The sequence below is a fragment of the Patagioenas fasciata genome, chromosome 6 (assembly GCF_037038585.1).
Source record: "Patagioenas fasciata isolate bPatFas1 chromosome 6, bPatFas1.hap1, whole genome shotgun sequence".
Lineage (NCBI taxonomy): Eukaryota > Metazoa > Chordata > Aves > Columbiformes > Columbidae > Patagioenas > Patagioenas fasciata.
The window spans coordinates 34,542,568-34,563,186 of NC_092525.1; the positions used below are offsets into that span (position 1 = coordinate 34,542,568).

At 42.1% G+C, this 20,619-nt stretch overlaps 2 protein-coding genes across 3 annotated transcripts; one reads left to right on the forward strand and one right to left on the reverse strand.

The window, feature by feature from the left end:
• Positions 1 to 785: 785 nt before the first annotated feature.
• Positions 786 to 13,514, reverse strand: DNASE2B (deoxyribonuclease 2 beta). Of its 2 annotated transcripts, XM_071810494.1 has the most exons (7): positions 13,497 to 13,514; positions 10,109 to 10,261; positions 6,305 to 6,482; positions 5,013 to 5,094; positions 3,857 to 4,018; positions 2,150 to 2,347; positions 786 to 1,592 (listed from the first exon to the last, which is right to left on the reverse strand). In XM_071810494.1, exons 2-7 carry the CDS (start codon positions 10,219 to 10,221, stop codon positions 1,237 to 1,239), a joined length of 1,089 nt encoding a protein of 362 aa, XP_071666595.1. In that variant the 5' UTR covers positions 10,222 to 10,261; positions 13,497 to 13,514; the 3' UTR covers positions 786 to 1,236. The 2 variants fall into 2 exon arrangements, with proteins under 2 accessions (XP_071666595.1, XP_065698271.2); XM_065842199.2 differs by lacking the exon at positions 13,497 to 13,514 and having other exon boundaries at positions 10,109 to 10,352.
• On the forward strand, positions 11,602 to 18,836 carry LOC136104091 (uricase-like). The gene is made up of 8 exons (XM_065842733.2): positions 11,602 to 11,702; positions 12,240 to 12,513; positions 13,275 to 13,391; positions 13,517 to 13,595; positions 16,609 to 16,795; positions 17,305 to 17,428; positions 17,987 to 18,070; positions 18,459 to 18,836. The coding sequence occupies exons 1-8, from the start codon at positions 11,602 to 11,604 to the stop codon at positions 18,594 to 18,596; spliced, it is 1,104 nt and encodes a 367-aa protein (XP_065698805.2). The 3' UTR covers positions 18,597 to 18,836.
• The last annotated feature ends 1,783 nt before the right edge of the window (positions 18,837 to 20,619 follow it).

Genomic DNA, 20,619 nt, shown 5'->3' on the forward strand with positions numbered 1-20,619 from the left:
TGGTCATATGCAGGGAAAAGAAAGAGTCCCATTTTGTGCAGAATATCTAACTATCTACATGATTTTCACTGAGCTGTGAGACCTAGGTTTGCCTTCAATCCAGATTGACTAAATATAAAATCTATTTCTGGACAATTCTCCTCATTAATCAGGACAGATGCATCTTTTTTTTAATTTCTTCACGACGTATGCACAAAAGTTTTCTGAAATTAATTTGTTTGGTACTTTGTACATGTTGTTTGATTGATTTTTCAGGGCAAAAAGAGAAGGAAATCTTCAAAAACTTCTTGCAGTTGTGGGGCATTTCTTTATATCTACTTCCTTTTAAGACACTTGCAGAGAATCAGTGGTATGGACTGTGAACATAGCAAAATGGAAATATTGGCGGGACAGACAGCTTTTCAGACTGGAATTTATATTAGCAATTCAGGAAAAAAAATACAAGTGGGACGTAACCCTGTAAATATATTTATAAATGTATTAAATACAAATACACTTTTGAAATCTGAACCCAAGCATGCATCAGGATTTCGCAAATTAACTTTGTCTGTATAGCAAGTCCTTACAAACTTCAGGTCCTAAGCCTGAAACAGCAGATATTGAAAATTAACAGCCACATTTCCTGTAGTGTAAAAATGTAGGTGAAATAACATTTTCCTTCAAATATTTTCTTCTGTTTTCTCCTTATTTTTCCTCTGATTGTCTCCATTTTTCCTTTGACAGCTATAAAACGTTATAACCAACCACAAATAACTATAAAAATGGAAGAGGGAGACTGTAAAAAGACCATTTTCGCTCTTAATTTATTTCGCTTATTCAGATTCTGGACATGTTTATTTGTTTGTAAGATTGCTGTACATAGATAAAAGCACTAGAAAGACTTCCAAGCTATTGGTTAAAAATGATTTAAAGCTTATTTCTTCTCTAAAAATTAGTCATGTAAAACTGAAGCCTTCCTGTCCACAGATCCACTCGTCTCCCTGACTGTATTGAATCATGTCAGGTCTTGAAGAGATCCAGCCCAAACTGAGAAGAAATACTGTCATTGATCTCAGTAGCTCCTGGGACACAGGGTGATTTTAAAGCATTTTTGGGTACTTTTGCTTGCTGCCCAGCCCCAACAACCCAGCTAATGAGACAGGTTTCTGTTGCTCCTCCCATATCCCATGCCCTGCATCACTCACAAGTTCGCCCCAGGACAGCAAAGGGGCTGTGCTGTTTGGGACGAATGGTTCGTTATAATAACGTGGAAGCCTCCGAGCAGCTTTCGTAGTGGGTTATCAAGTGCCTGAAGGCTTTGTAGATGCGTTCGTTCTGTGTACAGATGAACCCACCACTTCTCCAAGCTTGCTCGGCAGCGCGGTTTAAGTCCCCGATGCAGGTCCACTGATCTTTGTTTTCCCTTGAAACAGCCCATTTGGAGTGATCATTAATAGAATAAAAGGTGGAATTCAATGGTGTCTGTATTAGGTTTATGTTGTAGACATGATAGTCAAGAGAGCAATTTGAGGGAAGTTTTTGGCCAGAATGCTGCCAGGATTCAGCCAACAAATCGGTCTTCAGTTCCTGAGCCATCCAGGCCACGTAGATATCTGTGGAACAACACAGGGTGTGGGGAATTAGTCTTTCATGTTCCTTCATGTAAACAGGGACTGAAAAGTATCACATAAACTGGGCTCATTTTGTTCCAATGCATAAAGTGACCCAGAGGGGATCTGCCCCCTCCCCTTATTTAGACTTTTGTTTCAGAAGGTAATTTCTACTTTTCCTTCTCCTGTAAAACCTGTTAAAATCATCAGGTAAAAAAGTAAAGGAAAAAAATGTCAAGCCTTCTTCACAATAATAACAACAACAACAACAAAGCAGATTATTCAAACCCCATTTTTCTTTGTTTTTACTATTGAATAACAGGAAAGAAATTATCTGAAAATCCCATTGTTTAATATCTTCAAGCATTTGAAGGACTAGACAGCCTATTACTTTGTGGACCTGAGAGAACATTATGACGGGACACCCTTCCTTGCCTTCTGTTATATTTATTTCTGAGGCTGAACTTCTTTTTCCCCTGAAAAAAAATACTAATTGTCAAAGATATATTTTTTTTTCTTGCTTGAGAATGTGTGATAGATAGAGCAATAGGTTCTCTTACCGTCTATGAAGAAGTGTGACTTTGCAAAGTGCAGAAAGGTTTCGCCATGAGCCGACTGGAGCTTGGAGAGGTGGCGCAAGGGACCCGAGGGCAGCCTGGACCCTGCACAGAGCTTCTGCAGATTTGGGAGGTCAGCTTGGAAGATGTCAGGGATGGAACAGCTGTAGATTCCTGGATTATAACTCAGCATCTGTTGGTCTGAGAAAAGCCCAAAGAAAGGAACACATGCAGAATTAAAATGCTTAAAGCGAAGCAATCAAGAGAGTAAAGTTCTGCCTTGGAAAGGAAAACTAAATCCTCTTTAATCTTCACAGCCTATCTCCTGGAGGAGTTCCATGTCAAAGTATCTTATTTTAGCAACTAAAAACATGTTTAATTGCTTTATATTCCTGCTGGCCCTGAAGCACGTAGGCTGGCTGGGAGAGTACACTCAGGTTTTTTCCACTTAGACCTCAATATTTTTAGCAGAACTGTTAACCGGTGGTCTCGGGCCCCAGCCACTTCCACCCGTGCTCATCTTCAAGCCTCTGAGCAGTCACACAGCGCTCAGACGGTATGTGTCAGTCCCAGCCTGTCTGTATTTGCAGGAGTAGTTTCCAGTCAGTTACGGTTGCCAAGCAAAATGCAAACAGAGCAGCTGCCAAGGGGTCTAGTTTGGGTTTAGGGAGAAAAGAGCTTGACTTTCAGCATCTGGATTGAATTTGCAGAATAAATTTACTTTTCTCTACAGTGTCCAGCTTAACTGTAGAAGTCCTTGCCATTGGTATCGTGAAGAGCAAAGGAACAAATGGGCTCAGTAGATGAGTTCATGGAAGACCAGACCATCAGGAATTTTCCAGTCTTTCTGGCTCCAGGAATCCCTGAACTACAGATTACCAGGAGCTCAGTGGATGGAGTAGGAAAAGCGTTAGTGTATGCATCTCATTTTCTCATCCTCTTTCCCTAAATACATACAGAGATGCAAACAGGAACCTGGTTCAAATAACTCTGGGGTGCGGCCAGCCTGGCCATTCACACAATGTATGCATTTCATTAATATCATTTGAGGTCTTTAACTGAGAAAAGAGTTGAAAACAGTGTGTAAAAGTGTTAAGGAACATGCCAGTATGGGTTCTTGTAATGCCTTTTGATAGTCCCTTTTCAGGATTACAGTACCAGATATCATTGTCAGACTGTTCTGAATCTTAGAGGTATAGATTTGGGCTTCTTTTATTTTTAGCATTGATATTTTATAGGGAAAAAAGTACCTGGAGAAATTCTAAGTGATAATTATTCCATACTTCATATTTTGTAGTAGCCAAGGCTACTACTCCAGCTCGAGCAGTTATTGCCTTACATTTTTATAACTGCAGACTGTAGCTAAATCAGCCATTAGTGTTAAAAATTATTAAACATCATACTTTATATTTCCATAGCACTTTGTATGCAAGGACTGAGTTTAGCTTTGATATGCACTCATGACTGTTATTATCTCAATAGTCCCCGTGGGGAGATGGAGACAGAGTGGAAGAGTGAATTTCCCCCATTCACACAGGAAATTGTTGGATAAACATAACTGAAGCCAAGAATGCTGTTTCCAGGCCCCGCTTAGTTTCCCAATATGACAATGAAGGACAAGAACAAGCAAATTTTGAGGCAAAGCCTCAAGGAAAGTAATCAGAGAAATGCAGCGAGGCAAAGGCTTTCTTAGGGAGAAGCTTTTCAGACCTAATTCTGTGAACTGATCATATTTGAAGGTTATACAGATGACTGTCTGTCCGTAGGACTCCCCAGTAGCTGGATACTGATAACCATCCTCAGGAATGGGAGGGAACAGGGGCACGCTGTGAATCACCCAGAAGCCTTGTGATTTGTCCAAAAGCAGAAATCCTGTCAATAACAAACAAACAAACAAACCAGTTATTAGAAAGGAATTAAAGAGGAAAAGCCCTGAGATAATAGAGCTGTGTCCTGCTTTGGGTTTGCTGCTGCAAATACCACACTTCAGTGTGTTCGTTTCTACAGTAAACTGGCTCTAGAGTAAATTAATGGATTATAGGACACATTAATATTGTATTAAAATTGCATTAACTCTCTCCTGCATAGCCCAACTCAAATGGTCACCACGTTTCTTTTGGAAAAAAAAAATAATCTTTTAAAAACCTTTCTCTTCCTCTGCACAAATTTAGTCTTCAAAAAGTCTGATATTTAGTGGCCGTGATCCTCTCTCCTCTGCTCATTTTCCTTCCCTTCATGTATTCTCTGCATAAGGGGAACCAGAGTCGGTCAGCACTGTGTCTTCTTGCCCAGAGCAGCCTCTCCTCCCCAGACAGCAGCAGAAAGAGGAGCTCCCCAGCCACCCCAGTGCTGCCGCCTGGAAATCCAGCCCTGCAAAACACCTTCATCCCAATGGGGCTGGGCAAATCCCAGCTGCTTCCTCAAGGCAACATTTAGACCTCCACTGAAGTTCACGCTTATTTAAAGTCTTGCTTTAACTGCGTACTTTAGCGCTTCCATGATCTTGGCAGCAGTTTCTTGCCCCAGAGAGTCTGGTGGTTTATGTTTTGGGTGCCTTCCCCTTCACACCTTGCACTGCTGTTGCCATTAGGCTCAGGACAATGTGTTTTGTACTCGTTGAAAGGAGCTGTCTGAGTTTCAGCTCTTGAAAATAAAGGGTCCATAAGCCCTAAGAGTTGTTCAGCACAGCAAAAACAACACAGGAGCTGCAGCATGTATAACTATACAGCAAACCATGCATCATGCAAATCATTCTCCAGTTTTGCTTTAGGTAGGAATTTTTGATATGCAGATAGACAAACAGACAAGTAGATGCTATCCACAACTTTAGAAAGGAGAAAACAGTAGCTTGGGACTTTCCCTGTACCTTTGGTATGTCCTCTTTTCCATGCATCGGAGTCTGATTTGGGGACCTCGTCGTTGTATATCGCGTATGCAATATTGTTCTTCTGCAGGAAAACACACATTTCTGAAACATGACATTCAGTAAAAGGAAGGCATTTAAGTGAACATCTGCTGGGAACAGAAAAAAAGAGTTCAGGACTTCTCTGTGTGAACATCACATGCTTAATCCTTCTCCCAATTCAGCTGACACAGTATCTGCAAAAGTTACAGCAAAATAAACCTGAAGATTCAGCATCAGTGTCCTGGTTAATATAAAGTGGAATTTTTATCAGTCATTGCAATAGCTTTTCCTCAAGAGGCTAAATATGCTCACTAAGACAATTTACATGGGTTTATCGTGCACTTGCTTGAAAAGAAATTCCCCCCCTCTTTATTTTTTTGTGTCTCTTTTTGATTTAGCACCCAAATCCAGTGAAAATGTTTGCTGAAGAAAAACAGACACAATAAGTGTTCTTATGAAGGAAAAGCCATTAATGCTTTTTTGCAAAATATTTACATATAGCCACACCTTGTTCCTCCTGAATAGGGAACTTCAAAGGAGTTGGGACATGCTTCCTGGTGTACTTTGAGTGTGTAAACAGTTTATTACAACTAAGTAAGACCTGGAATAGGACAGTTTGCCAATAGCTGACTGACTTTCTGGGAAACTCTTCTACATATAAATTAATGACACCCTGCCACTAACACACAGCAGAAATGCAAAGACACAGCCAGACTCCCCAGAATACTATGTGGATGATGAAAAAATAACAGATCTTGGGCTATTTTATAATCACTTCCCACAAATCTAAATGAGGTGTCTGACTGGGGGGCTAACAAGCAGCGTATCACAGTGGTTTCAGGGGAAAGAGCAAAACCTAGATTTGATTTGGGACAGAGCAGGAAAGTCATGGACATGGGAGGGTTTAAGACAAGTGTCTGTAGTAGTCACCAGTAGCCCTGGTCAGAGTTCACAGCTTCAGGTGTTGCTCAACACGAATTGCAGAGAAGAAGCCAAAGGGACTACGTACCATCATTTTTTTGATGAAGGGCTTGATTAGAAGTTGAGTTAGAAGTCTGCGGGTAATTTCTAATTGTAGCCAAAACCGCAAATAATCTGCCCAGCAGTCAAGATGCTCCCCTTGACATGTTTTAGTAGATCTAGTTGGCCAGGTCTAGCCATACCTCTAACATGCTCGTTTTGGCTAGTTTAATTTAATTTGCATGTAGTATCAAGTGAGCATACTAACAAAATGATAATGAAATGTCACTTGCCTCAGATTCATATGTGTCGTACAGCTGCTTCAGTGTTTGTCCCAGAGCACCCTGTGTCATGTTGATGAGGTATTTACTGAGCTGCCACTGCGGAGCCAGGGTGTCCATGTACATGTATTCCAGCCCCAGCATGGGAATCTCTCCTTTCGCGTGTTTTGGCAACTTGTAAAGAGAAAACCTGCAACAGTGAAGAGCAATTTTTTGTTTATTTTTTTTACAACCATCCTATTTGAATGTGTAAATCCACATCTCCTTCCCACCTGAAGGTTTCAGGGAAGGGTTACTCTGGGAATATCTGCACAATACCTGCTGCAGATTAATTTGTTCTGCTTCTTGGCACACCAGGGAGGCTGATTCAGCACCAAGCTCCTGTTGCTGCTGTTGGTACCCCAAAAGAATTTGAGGCAACCCTGGTTTGGAGGCCCATTTAGCCACCAAATTCCTATTACTCCTGATTCTGGTAGAGAACCGCAGGTTATAAACTCAGTCTGATATTCTTGTGATCAACCTAGACACCTCTTACCTATCTATTTTTATATTATGCAAATACAACTCTACATGAAGTAGATAAAATTATATATTAAAATTATAAAAAAGCATAATGTAATATTTATACATATCAAACCCACAAAATAAGTATAAAGCTATTTGATAATGCTGGTCCAATCCTACTTTTCATGACAAACTCACTCTGCTGAACTGTTGCAGACTGGATATTTGCAAACCATTAGCCAGAAACACAATCTTTTCAAAATTGTAGAGTACTCAACATTGTCAGTGAATGGCTCGGTTCATATTAATGTCGCTGATGAAGTAAACAGGTTTTCCCAGTGTGCAAGTCCATGGGATTAATTGCAATATAATTAGTTGAGCCACTTTCTTTGAGTGCTGTAATTGAGTAATTTGTTATTTATGTCAATAGTAAGAACTGAGTGGCACTTTTTTCAATTCTATACTACTTATTAAAAATTCAGCTTGACTGTGCTTAACTCTTTGAGTATATCAGGAGAAATAAGCCTTGCCCAGTTGATTTACAGTCTCAAGTTGGTCAAAAAAGGCATCTCCAAAATCAAGTAAGAAGTGGCAGAAAAATATTGGCTAGAGGAACTTTTCATCCATGGGAAACGTGCATGTATGGGCAGAAGAGAAACACACATCACTGGTGATCCTGGTAATCCACCTGCATTGCCACTGACTGAGTGTTATTCCTCAAATATCTCAGGAGAAATCGCTGCTGATGACAGACCACAGAAAAGTGATTTACCCAGCAAGGCTGGGGAGAGCTGGCCATGCACGAGGAGTCACAGCAATCCCTTTATTTGAAATGAAGATTTGGAAGGGAGAGGAACAGTGATAGCTACAGTGGTACAAGCTGATCCAGGAATTAGTATACGGAGCCTTTCCAAACTGCTTTGAAATGCATTAGAAGATTTGTGCTCTCGGGGTGTTTACAGCCTCGCATCTGCCAAACGCAGGTACGCTGATGGAAATGCTGGTAGTTCAGCTATCAGTAAATTGCCTGCCAGCTCCCAGCGGATACATGTTTTAGCCCTTTCCAGAAGGCCAGCTGAGTGTATTAGCAATTAAAATTGTATAAAAGCCTGCATGCTATTTGTGCAAGGAAGTTTCGCAAGAGCTTAGGCATTTGTGGGAGCAGAGTGTAAGTTATTTTCCTGAGAACTGAGGAAAAGCAGATCTGCTTCTAGCCAATTAGCATTGTCACAGTGTTTAGTCATAAGCATACAATAACTTACTTCAAATAATTGCATCTTTACTTCTTAATCACAGTTTTACTTCTTCACTTCCCCCAAAAATACAAACAAAAAAACCACAACAAACACCAAAACAAAACTGAAACAATGGGCACCTGTGGCTTCAGTCCTTGACTCAACACTTCTCAGAAAGCAGAGTTTTGGTTTTTATCTGCATGAAAAGCTTCCCACAGAATACAGTGTGTTTGGGAGGCTCCTGTGGCCGCTTGCTGTGGCAGCCCCGGTGTGGGATGAGCTGCGGAGCGCAATGGGAACACGGGAGACGTGTCCCCGCCCGTGGGCTGGAGCTGATGCACGGCTGGGAGTGCCCCAGGGAGCGGGGCTGATAAGGAAAGTGACTCCTCCGGTTTAGTGGCAAATGGCAGGGTGTGTGAATACTAATGATGAGTAACTATGGAATACTGCGGGATGAAACTACCGGTCAGGAGGAAAACACATAAAGCTCTTGCTCACCGAATATAAAACCTGCAGTGCTGTGTTTGTCTGAAAGGGCATCGACATCTTTTGGTTAAGAGGAAGCTTTCATCAGCAGTTTCAGTTTTGCTTCTCCTGTCAGCTTCATAACAGCCAAATCCAAAATTAGGCAAAAGATGACCATTTCTTGTCAGTAAACTAGGATGACCCCTGCAGATAGGCACGTGTCTCTTCCATTTGATCATGGCACATTGAAAAGGAAACCCTCATGTCCTCCCTGCTAAACTTGGCAGACGAGAACAGGGTTTTACCTGTGCAGACCCCCTGCTCCCACCTGGAATGGGTCCCACATTGCTGGTGTCCACACACATGGTGGCACAGGTGAATGACTCCCAGTTGCAGCTTTCAAACAATTCCTTAGATAATTTAGATACAAAAATTGCGTTCATTTCAGAAATTTTGTTTGTTTTTGTTTGTTTGAGTTTTGGGTTGTTTGTTTTGTTTTGTGGTTTTATTTTGTTTTGCTAAAGCTAAAAGCTTTAGCACAAAACAGACTTGTATCTTTAAGCTGTTGGATAGCTGCACTAAATCTTATTCCTGAAAAAAATCACACTATCCAGAAGGCTTTGACAAGAGTGACAAATCACAGGGATGGACCAGACCCTCTTACATTTAATGCCACACTGATACAGAGCCAAGGTAGCTTTATGCCCCTGCTTGAGGGGCCTGTCTCCAGCCTGAGGAGCTCCTGCCTTCCAGTCAGCTCTGTGTGCTAGGGAAGGGATGTGTAAGAATAGCACCTACTTCTTTATCACTCTTATCCAAACTAATCATTGTTCTGTGAGAAAGACATGTTTGTTTTGAAATTGGTTGATATTTATCTTTGGGAGGTTCTGTGCTCTTTTTTAAGAGCCCTCATTTCACTTTTTAAACCTGGGCTGGGTATTATGTAATTATACTTTATGTCTTTCATCTTCAAAGCACATTAATCCAATAAATCATTTAATACCCAGACTTGGGCTCACTGCTGGCAGCGGGATGGTACTGGTTTTAATGCGCTGGCAGCTCGGGTGGTGGGAGCTGCTCCCCACTCAGGAGGCACTGACGGGTCTGTCTGGCACTGCCACCCCACCATGCTCCCGCATCCCTCCCAAGAGGGCAAGGGGACAAGTCCCACCACGCTGGTGTGTGGGTACAAGAAACAAGGCTCAGGGCGAGATACGGAGGTTTCACCCCTCGGCTCGGTTCCCTCAGCCGGAGGAGCTGCATGCTGGGGCCATGGCCGGGCGCCCTGGGGCTGCCCCTGGCGAGCGCAGCCTTGGCATCCGAACACAGGCTGCGCTGCCTTTGATGGTGAGACATACACACTGTGTAAAATGGTGTTTATTTTGCAGTTAGTCATAATGCAGTAGGGTGTTTAGTTCAGTTAAATTAAATCACATTCCAATAACTTATCTGTGGTTTCCCAAATGCAGAGTTCAGCTACTACTCACGGGCAAACAGGATTAAAACAGTGATTGCTGTGCACTACTTCTCGGTGATCCACCTACTTCACGCAGTTTTATCTCAAGTGTTATTTACTCACCCAGCGTTTCTCCCCTGCACAGTGTTTACTTACCAGTCGACCACCTCCCCATCTTCATTCCTGCAGGAAATCTCAGCTGCCCACAGGCGCGCGGAGCAGAGAAGCAGCAGCAGAGCAGGGTGACACCGTGCAGATCCCACGGGCATTTTGGTTTCTCAGTTGCACAGGGCGGTCACTGCGTGTGCTCTAAAAGGAGAAGTTGTGTTGCATTAACTCCCAGCTCGTGCTGCTGCTGTAAGCACAGCCCCGGCGGCTCCCGGGACGCCAGGGCCAGCTGGGAGGTCGGGCTCCGCTGCCGGAACAGGGCTCACGGGAGCTGCCGGAAACTGCTCACGGTTTCTTTGGGCAACAAAATGGCAAAATGAGAGTTATCAAGTTGTGTTTTTGAGAAAACTTACCATTGTGTTTTCAGAGGTAGTATTTTGACTATTTAGAATACTCAAGGTATTCCACTTTAAAAAAAAAAAAGCTGCAGATAGCAAAACACTTTCTGTTTTCCTTTTAGTGCTTGCTGCGTGACTGAAGTATGAATTATTTACAACTGTCTGAAAAAAGCCTCGGTGTTCAGACAAGCAAAACAACATCATTTCCATCTCACTACTCCACCCAGCTCTCACAGCAAGCAGCGCCTCTGCTCCAGCCCTGCCAAGAGGGTTTCTGGTGAAGCGCTGCCTGGTGCTGGCGCTGGGGCCTCTGTCTGTCTGTGGGGATTGAGCCCGCAGGGACTGACAGTCAGAGAAAACGCTCTGATCTCTGAGCCACAGTAATTTACTTACAATTAGTTAAGATTTTTTTATTATTATCTTATAAGTGCATTAGCATTTCTCTTAGAAGCAAACATCTGAATTGAGCAACATTATATCTGATAATCTTTTAGCAACTCACACATAAAAAGCTTCAATTTATATTTTGGTGTGTAAAATAATCTTTCTCCCTCCTCGCTATGCTTACATTAAAAGGTGCTGATTTACATTAAAAGACGTTTATATCCAGTACGGTATATTTCAGCCTCAAGAAAAGTCTAGTGCAATAAGTTCCGGATATTTTAGCATGACAGAAATGCTCACAACCTTGGCAGTATTTTGTCTTCTTTCCAGTATAGCCTCTCCAACCCTGCAATAGGTGTGGAAATGGGGTGTGTTTGACTGAAACAAGATCAAACTGAATAGGGCTTAGTGCAAATGAAACCAATGATCTCAGAATGCCAGGATTTTGGAGGTGTGGATCAAATCCTGAATTTTGCTGCTCAGACTCGCTCCTGATCCCTTTTGTGGGAGATCAGAACTGTAACACAGGTGTGAGGAAAGGCTTTCACCCAGCCCAGCTCAGTCTGTCTTGTCTTCTTGCTTTTGGGAATTGCAAGGTGCATAGGGGGCACGCCGGAACACACAACATGCCAAGAACGTGACAGCTGTTGCCATTTTCCATTTGGGACTTCTGGTGCATACAAAGCAACCTTCCCACCCCCACAGGAGAATTGCTCTGATACTCAGCACTTCTACTCAGCCTCAGAGCAGCAAGTCCCCATGTCCTACATGCGTGGCGGGGTCAGCTGGGGACAGCTGGGGACGCAGAGTGTTCTGCTGCTAACAGCGGCTCTGCTGTGCAAGGCTGCCGACCATGGCTGGTCAGCTTCTGTGTGAAAATGGAGAGGGGTCCATATTTTGCACACACGGAGCCTGACAGCAGCTGTGGGAGCCAGGAGCCAGAGGAGGGAGAGGTGGTACAAGTCTGTTCTCGGTGTCAGGGCAATCAGAGCCGTACGTGTAGCAGCACAGCCCATCCTGGCACAGCCAGCCCGGTGAGCAGCTGTGGAGGATGCGGGTGCGAGAGCTGGTGCCCTCTGCACGGTGGTGCCTGTGGTGACTGAATGCTCTGGGACACTGGGTTCAGAGACGGGTGATGGATGGGAGACTCAGCAAAGTCTTTGGGTTAATCCAAAGACGGCGAACGAGAGAAACTACTTCACTTTTAATCCTGTTAAATGATCTCCTGCCCATAAAATTTTAAAATTCTATCACAGCTGCTACTAATGTAGAAATATCTTCCTAATGCATTTTTTTCTTCATATCAGGACGTTGCAGTTTATAATGGAAATATTTTCATCACAGTTAACCACAGAAATAAAGGCCATAAACATTGTGTTTATGTTTCATTGACTGAGCATTACTCAGGCTTCCATTGAGTTCCTTCACAACTGTCACGTATTTTCTCTGCAGATCAAGGATGTAGAAGTCCTCAACTGTGAATATGGCAAGAACACGATTAAGTTCCTTCGCCTCCACAGAGAGGGGAAGAAGCACTTTGTTAAAGAAGTGGAGGTGTGCACGCATCTCCGGCTGACCTCTGCTCAGGAGTACCTGGAGGGAAACAACTCTCTTGTGATACCTACTGACACCATGAAGAATATCGTCCTTGTGTTGGCCAAAAAAAATGGGGTATTTTTTATTTTTTTACTAGCCCTGCTGTTTCTTATAAGTTCATTTGCAAGTGTTTGTTACACTTTTTATTTTCAAAATGCGTCAAAGGCATCTCTCCCTCCATCAGCACCGCAGATCAGCACTACAGTCACTTTCAGTGATTTGAGAGAGAATTTTTCTTCCTCCAGTGCTTGTCCTGCAGACTCCTCCTTAGTTTTCCAAAGCCTTTTTTTTTATAGAAAGCAGTATTTCTCATAGATTTGTCATATAAGATAATTTAAAAAAATTTAATAGCATATAATACTGCATTATTGCTGTATAGTACTTTTCAACGGAAGGTCTCAAAGTGAGACTCCTCTTAATTCTCTTAACTGTGCTCTTACCTCCTGCAGTTGCGTTTATCATAATGACAATCTTTAGTCTGCAAATTGCCTATCACAGTAATGAAATCCCATCTTTAGCCTGTAAAGCTTAATCAGAATATTGCTATGATTATTTCAGCATTATATCCTCAAAGTGTAAGGCTTCTGTAGCAGTTTTACTCAGTCCAGGGGCTGCAGCTCACTGTATCACAGAATGGGAGATTTTTGATATGACTTTGTAACTATTTGCAGTGTGTGCTGCAAGCTGATCAAATGACGGCACAGTGCACAAAACCAGAACTGAAAGAAATCTGTATTTTTAACAACATTGATCCTTCCCAAGTATTTACAACTAGAACAGTCTACATTTGTACATGAGGTAATTGCTTCTTTCTAATAATACTGCTTGTGTCTTAGATCCCAACTATAGAACAATTTGCTATAGATATCTGCAAACACTTCATGACAACATTTTGCCAAGTGGCGTACGTCAAAACCTACGTTCAAGAAGTGCCATGGCAACGTCTACACGAGGTATCTAAAATACTAATACATTCAGTTTGTTTGTGCTGGAGCCATTTGTTATTCCCTCAGTTCCTGTTTTCAAGTTGAGATGTTATTTGCTGCACATCTACTTACACATCTCCTCTAAACTGCAGAATGGCGTTCCTCACGTCCACTCGTTTATATGTGTTCCTGATGGGATCCGCTTTTGTGAAGCTGAGCAGTGCCGAAATGGTGAGAGAGAATTTGCAACTTCCCCTACTTCTCTGTAAATACTTCTGCTGAGGAGAGATGGAGATGGCTTTAGAGACAGCGAAAGCTGCCAGAGGGCTCACAGCACAGCCAAATCTATCCAGAGGTCTAAAACAAAGGATATTTTCATGGTCTAATTTTGTGCTCCTTGATCTCTGAGACATGTCTGAAGAACTAATGTAGCTCACATTTGTGTGTATATCCTAAACATACAGCAGTTACAACAGCACATACAACAGAACTGCTAGATATTGTGACAGGATTTAATAGCCTCCGGAGAACGGTCTACTTACTTTTGTACTTTACAGTCTCTCTATTATCATTAAACTCTAGAGAACATGCAATGAAACCACACTGCTGTAGCCCAGTCACTTAGTTTGCAGGTATTTCCAATTCCCTGCCAGCATGCCTTGGTTTTATTTCTAGGAAAGATGCAATTTCATTGCTGCAGCCAGGCTGGCTTGAACACTGGGAGCACTCAGGTCTACATGCAAACAATTCTTCACATGAAACTACTTCAGAGTGTGCTTACTATTTTTGCATGCTATGTGTAAACAAAGCATCATTTGGCTTCACTAAGAGTTTTGTGATGCTTAAAAGACATAGGCTTTCAAGATTAACTGTCTGTCCGTAAATTGGCATTCCAAAGCGAGAGTAAGAATTCTCTCTTCTTGCTATGACTCACAACAAGAGTATTACTCCAGTCTCTCCGTGTTGGTGTTTCATTTAACCCATCTCTCAGACTACTGGAAACTGAGCTGAGACCACCATGGTTTCACACAGGGGGTTTAGAGGTTTTAGGCCTTAGTTCAATATCTGTCTATTATGGTCCTAACGTAACTTAGAACTGTTTCCCATCCTGCCCTCTCTCCGTATTTTCCTAACACGTCAGGGTTAGTGCCAGTGGCAAGACCAGCTTCCCTTGCAGACAAGACACAAGTTCTGAAAGGCTATGCTTTCTTGAAAAGCTGCTGCTCTTAAATTACAGGTTGAATATAAATTTTTCACCATCTTGAAAATTCAGCATGGAATTCTGTTATTTCAGTTTCTACATAAAAAAAAAGCCTTGAGGGCTTACTAAAGAAACTGCCTTTCCTTCTTAGTGTTCCCTTCATGTAGTCCTTTAGCTGTTTCTTTAGGATTCTCTGCCTAGGTGCACAATAACCAAAGAGAAGATTTTGAAATACTTCTTATTTTTCTTATAAGAGAACCTTCTCTACCTTCAGCACCCTCCTATGCACCTATCAGCCAGACACAGAAATTTATTTCTCAGTTAATCCTATCTTTTCTCATCATTAAAAGAAACCTAGTGAGGCTTAATAGAATTACAAGCTTATTTTTTTGCTTTATCAGCAGATAAAAGGCTCAGACTCTTTCGGAAACTGAAAACATTGTAGGTAACTTAATAGAGTCAATATTAGACAGCTGAAAAGACAGCACAAAACATACTGAAAGCACAGCACACGCCATTGACCTCAAAAACTCTGCCTAGGTTTTATGTTCTTCAGCACGAGCTTCAGGTCGATGGCTGCAGAGGCAGCCAGTGTGCCAGTAAATCATTCATTGCAAAGAGCTCTTTCGAACAAGGCTGCACATTTGAATATGAGATACATACATCCCCAGGCTCACTGATAGTATCTGCACTACATTAATACCTGTGCATTACAATCTTATACACAGGCAACGAGTTCATGAAGATCTGAACAAACCCCAGAGTGTCCTGTCCAAGAACAGTCTCTTCTTCAGATTTTTTTGAAGCTTTAGTAAATAACAAGGATGTAGCCAAAATTATAGACACACCTCCTTGGATCCATTGAAAAACAATAATGAACGTAAACCATAGGAGAAACAGAGAAAATACAGTTTTGATTATTTCCAGTGACAGAGCAGGGTTGTTTGTTTTTTTTTAAAAAAAACCCCACTAAACAATCATGTCATTTAGAAATATCCATCACAGTGGAATTATTTCCAGTATAAACTCCTGCAAAGACACAGTTTAAAGACCAAGTCTATCAGTCTTCCCAATCAAAGGCAGGATTACCATGCACCAGACATATTCAAGGATTAATTTTGAACTAGCCGGTGGCAGCACCAAGAGCAGCACAGAAACAGCAGCTTGGGCTGCAGCCACTGACTGTACAGGCCCTGGATAAGCCTCTGTGCCATGAAGTTTCTCTTCTCTGAATCTGCTTTTTTGGCAGCTCTGGTCAGTGAAATTTTCAGTTATCAGTTTTGTGTGCTCTAAATGACCGATCACTTGAAATTTTTTAGTCACCATCCAAAATCTGTTAAAAGAAAAAGTTCAGGACACAACGGTTTGGTCTTCAGAATAATATAATCCACCCATGCAACACTGATCTACAACAGTACATTTCATAAATAGTGGCTAAGAGCAAAAACACTGTCAGTTTGAACCTGTGGGCGGCATCCGCATCAGTGCCAGTTCCTAATTAGCTGAACTGCAGGGATTTGCCCTGGCTCATCGCCCTCTTGTTTTTAGGGATGCAAAACCCACAACAGGATGGCTATGCAAAGTGAATTTTTGGCTGGGGCTTCAAGTCTTTGCACAGAGAGTTTCTACATTCATCTGTCATGCGGAAAGGCTCGCCTCACCTCTCCTGCACCCCACAGCACTAGTAGCTTATTTCATTTCCCTTTAGAGCAATTAGTAGTCCCTGCACTGACATCAGTGAGAGACAACCCAATGCATGTCCCAGTTTCAAGGAGGGGAGATAAACAGTGTCCTTGGCTCACCTTGACTGCAGATCACTTGATGGGATTCTCTGTTTCATAGATTGAGCCCTGGTTTCAGTAGTTTCTGTCTTATTTCTTAGCTTTCTGCTAACATCAGTGTGCAGAAATTAATTTTTAAGTACCTGGTTTGTGACAGGAGCACATGAGTGAGTCCTGAAGTGTCACTGTGAGTACATACCCAGAGGTTTCTTTCTCTCTGCCTGAAAAGGAGCTCACACCGTCTCATATTTTTGGATCACAGGTCCTCTGGTTCTTTTTGCTGGAATTAAAGATCTGAAACTTATGAAAACAACACAGTCTGGGTTCGAAGGCTTCTTTAAGAATGAACACACCACACTTCCTGAAAGGCACGACAGGATTTTATGTGGAGAGCTCTTCTGCAAATGGTCATACGGCGAATGTAGGGATTTTGACTTTGATTGCATATGGTATGTGTCAAATCAAATGATGTTTATTACCTAATCTATCATCATTTCTGCAGTACAGCAGGTGCAAGGGCCCGATGTGCAGTCGCTGTGCACCGGTCACTCTGGCAGATCTCAGTGGCAGCACCAAGCCTGTGGTCCTGGGGGTGAGAGGCAGCCCTGAGCTGGTGCATCAAGGGACAGCACTTAAATAGACAGTTTGGCATTCAGTACAGAGCAGTTTAGGAGAACAAACTAACAGCTAATTTGTTCAATACCTGTAGCAAAACACCTATTTGTGAATTATAGAGTTGTGGCAGGGGGTGGGAATTTGGAGGTGACAGGATGAAGAAATTGTTCGGCCATGAAATCCCACAGGCAATGTCTTTGTCAGAAAAGATAGAGAAAATTAAAACCAAATTAAAACCAACCAACCAAACAAACCCCCCCTTCCCCACCACCACAGTAAAAATTTATGGATCTAGGCAGAAACAGCTGATACAAAGTTTTGTAAGAGCCTGTGTTACCTCTAGGAACAAAATCCGTGAATGTATCCTTGAAGCCTTTGCTGGGCCACCTGACTGTGGGGTATATTCACCCTCTTACCAGAAGACTGTCAACAGTATCCAGATGCATATCCTTTCCAAAGTGCCACAGGTATCTTCATTCCTCCTGCTGATGTTTTATTTAAACAATAGTGAACATTAATCGGACACTGACAAGACCAAAATGAGTCTAATTTTTAATCTGACAGCTCTAAAACAGACTGGAAACTGCTTGGTGATATGGCTAGATGGTCTGAAAAAAATATAAACACCCCAAGAAGTTCATATGCTTCTCCCTGGCTGTGAACATAATGGGGGGAGAATATCACTCAGTGTTTGGCAGGACATGAGTAAAAGTAGAAGTAAAAGTAGAAGGCATGCTGCAACATTGTCTGTGGCCAAGGTGTCAAACTCATTTTCACCAGAGGCCACATCAGCCTCACAGTTGCCTTCAAAGGGCCAAATGTAATTTTAGGTCTGTATAAATGCAGGAGTAGTTACATTTATACAGTCCTAAAATGGCCTATGGGTTCAATAGATTGCATTTTATCCACTGTACATGGGGGGAGGAGTGGTGCATTGCTTTTCTTTACAGTCAGTGACAAGACTGCCAGGCTGTTGGCTGAAAAGGTGCCCAAATTCATTGTCTCATCTGTTTTCATGGTTTCAGGTACAGGTCATAGAAACCGCCTTGAACAACACTTTTTACAATGTTGTAGACATGAAGAACCTAGGCTTGACCAATGACAAAGAAGTAAGTAAATGCTCCAAACACAGCTTGCCTTAACTCTTAGGAAATATTCAGCCTTAAAGCGTAGCAGTCTGTTGTGTTATCCTCATGCGACAGAGCAAACTGGGTTATTTCATTTTGCATCAATGATCTATAGCCTGCTCATTTTCTAGTCTCCTTCCCTAAAGCCTTCTGATTCTGCTGCCATCCTATCCTACCCTTGCCCTCTTTCAGGTGGACATTATAGATCCACTTTCACTTGAGATAACAGCAACATCTCCCATTGGGGTTCACAGGAGAGGGGAAGGGCCTGGGGGTGATTGGAGAGGAGGTGATTAGCTGCAGTTCCTGCTGTGACAGTGCTGGCACTCCCCTGTCTCAGAAATGACCTGTTTGTGCTCATCCTCCTCAGGTTCTGGTTCCAGTGGAAACTCCCTATGGCTCCTGTGCTTGCACACTTGCCAGGAAGAAGTTCTTAGAAGCACAAGCCCATGTGGTAAAAGATGAGAGGCAAAGTCAGTTTGTACTGACAGCTGCCCAGGGAAACTAAACCTCTTGGCTACGCTCACACCTTCCTGGTAACCTCACAGTATGGCTTTCCCAGCAACGTACCTCCTTATCGGCCGCTTCCACTGCTGACTGCTTTTCTCTCTATGAAATCCTGAGGTTGGGGCTTCCGAAGGACCCTCAAGAATTCAGAAATCAAAGCCTGACCCTGAATCTCAGTGTGATTTGCAGATTGAAACTCCACATGCTCTTTTGAAAATCCCAGCCGGAAACATTACAGTCAACTAATTTTTAAACCAGCTATTCCCAGATCTCTTAATGAAACAATTAATTCAATAATGTCTGTAATATGTTTTTGACATGTAAACTCTGTATGTTCTATTTATTAATGTTCCTTTAGTAAGACTTATATACAGGCATGAGACCAGATATTTCATTGATGTAACCTCTTGATGCCACACTGATCTACAGAGCTGAGGGGCTGACCCAGAAACTGAATAGGAATCAGTCAGACACTGATTTCTTTGTGAAGGAAATGGGGGGGGAAAAATAAGTTTCTATTCTATTTCCTTTGCAGTGTGAATAGTTACAGCTGTTAACTAATTTCTCTGGAAGTATTCTGACTGCATAGCTGCTGCTGCTACTCCTCAGACTATACAATTGCTATATAATTACTTTTATATTAATCACTGAGGTGTTTGAGGTTTTGGACTATGTCTGTGAGTTTAGTTAAAGAGGTTTTTTTAGTCTCATGTGATCTCATCATGACTTCTGAGCAGGCAGGAGTTAACCTAAGTAACCCTATTACTTTCGGGACGGGCAGGGAGAAAGCTAGACAGACAACCAAAGCCTATCTTTTTATTTATTTAGACTTTTAGCTTTTGCCAGGGACATTCATTCTTACCTTGTTTGATTGCGTTGTATTGTGCTTGTGGGCTTATGTCTTGCTATTTCTGCTATCTTTAGGTGCTTGTAATTTATTAATGTATCTTTCAAGGGCAAATAAAGAGCAACACTGAAAAATAAACTAGTATTTGACTGCTTACCAAATAAGAAATGAAACCACTTACTACTTCTGCAAACATTGCAAGTAAAATAAATAAGTTCTAGTTCAGCCAATTTTACCTCAAAAAGCAATCAGTCTTTTTTTCCAAATGACAGTTAAAAATACATTAAAAAGGACCTTAATGAGCGTTTCAGTATTTAGCTCTTTCTAAATACAGTAGTTCTTCACAACCCACTTTCTACCTTATGAGAAATTTGTTGCATTGTTACTACTTGCACTTCATTTGTGCACTTGTAAGGTAGCAGTGGACCAACCTTCATGGCTGAACAAGGACAAAAAGCAGCGATCAGTTGTTTATTTAGACCTTTTCTGTGGCAACAAGCACATGCGTACACTCATGAAATGTGGTTCCTGTAAACCTCCACAAACACGCAGACATTCAGCAAGCCTTTAAAGGCATCTCGGCACAGCTCCATCCAGCACTGCAGGCCTGAGTCACTGACGTGGGCAAGCTGCTTCTAAAGAAAGTACTCAGGCAACCGGAAGAAGCCCAAATTTTCCATACGGCAATTAGATTCAGATAACAATGGCATAAATCGTTCTTGAAAATGGGACTTAGCCAGACTTACTTGGGCCTGAAACCTGGCCAAACTCTCACTGACTTCATTAGATTCAATCTCTGCAATGGACTTGCATTATTTTAATTGAGAGTGACATTTTTTTCAGTTCCTGAGGAGCTATTCCAGTTGCTTACTGTGTTTTACTCAGGGCAGCTGTGATGCTTTCCTGATGAAATCACACTTGATGAAAATAAGCAGCAGCTAGCAGATTGTAAAATTGTCATTTAAAATATATCTTCTTGCTGGTAACATGGACCTTGCTGATCCTGGGCCATATCCCACTAGTTTATAGCACCTGGGGCCTCCTACCAAGAAACAGGGTATTACGGGTGCACAAACATCTTACCATCATTTTAGTGCCTGATTCTTTGGCATCCTGTTCCTGTTCAGTTCTGATAACTGCCCAGAACAGTTCAACCACAAACCTCCTCAGCTGCTGG

What these genes read in the sequence shown, in the direction of transcription:
- DNASE2B (XM_071810494.1), bottom strand. Translation starts at nt 10,221, where the DNA reads ATGCCCGTGGGATCTGCACGGTGTCACCCTGCTCTGCTGCTGCTTCTC. An exon ending in GATGGGGAGGTGGTCGACTG is followed by an intron (nt 6,483 to 10,108) that starts GTAAGTAAACAC and finishes TCACTGTTGCAG; the next exon opens with GTTTTCTCTTTACAAGTTGC. An exon ending in GAAAAGAGGACATACCAAAG is followed by an intron (nt 4,019 to 5,012) that starts GTACAGGGAAAG and finishes TGTTATTGACAG; the next exon opens with GATTTCTGCTTTTGGACAAA.
- LOC136104091 (XM_065842733.2), top strand. Translation starts at nt 11,602, where the DNA reads ATGTCCTACATGCGTGGCGGGGTCAGCTGGGGACAGCTGGGGACGCAG. An exon ending in TGTTGGCCAAAAAAAATGGG is followed by an intron (nt 12,514 to 13,274) that starts GTATTTTTTATT and finishes CTTGTGTCTTAG; the next exon opens with ATCCCAACTATAGAACAATT. An exon ending in TTTGACTTTGATTGCATATG is followed by an intron (nt 16,796 to 17,304) that starts GTATGTGTCAAA and finishes TGTTACCTCTAG; the next exon opens with GAACAAAATCCGTGAATGTA.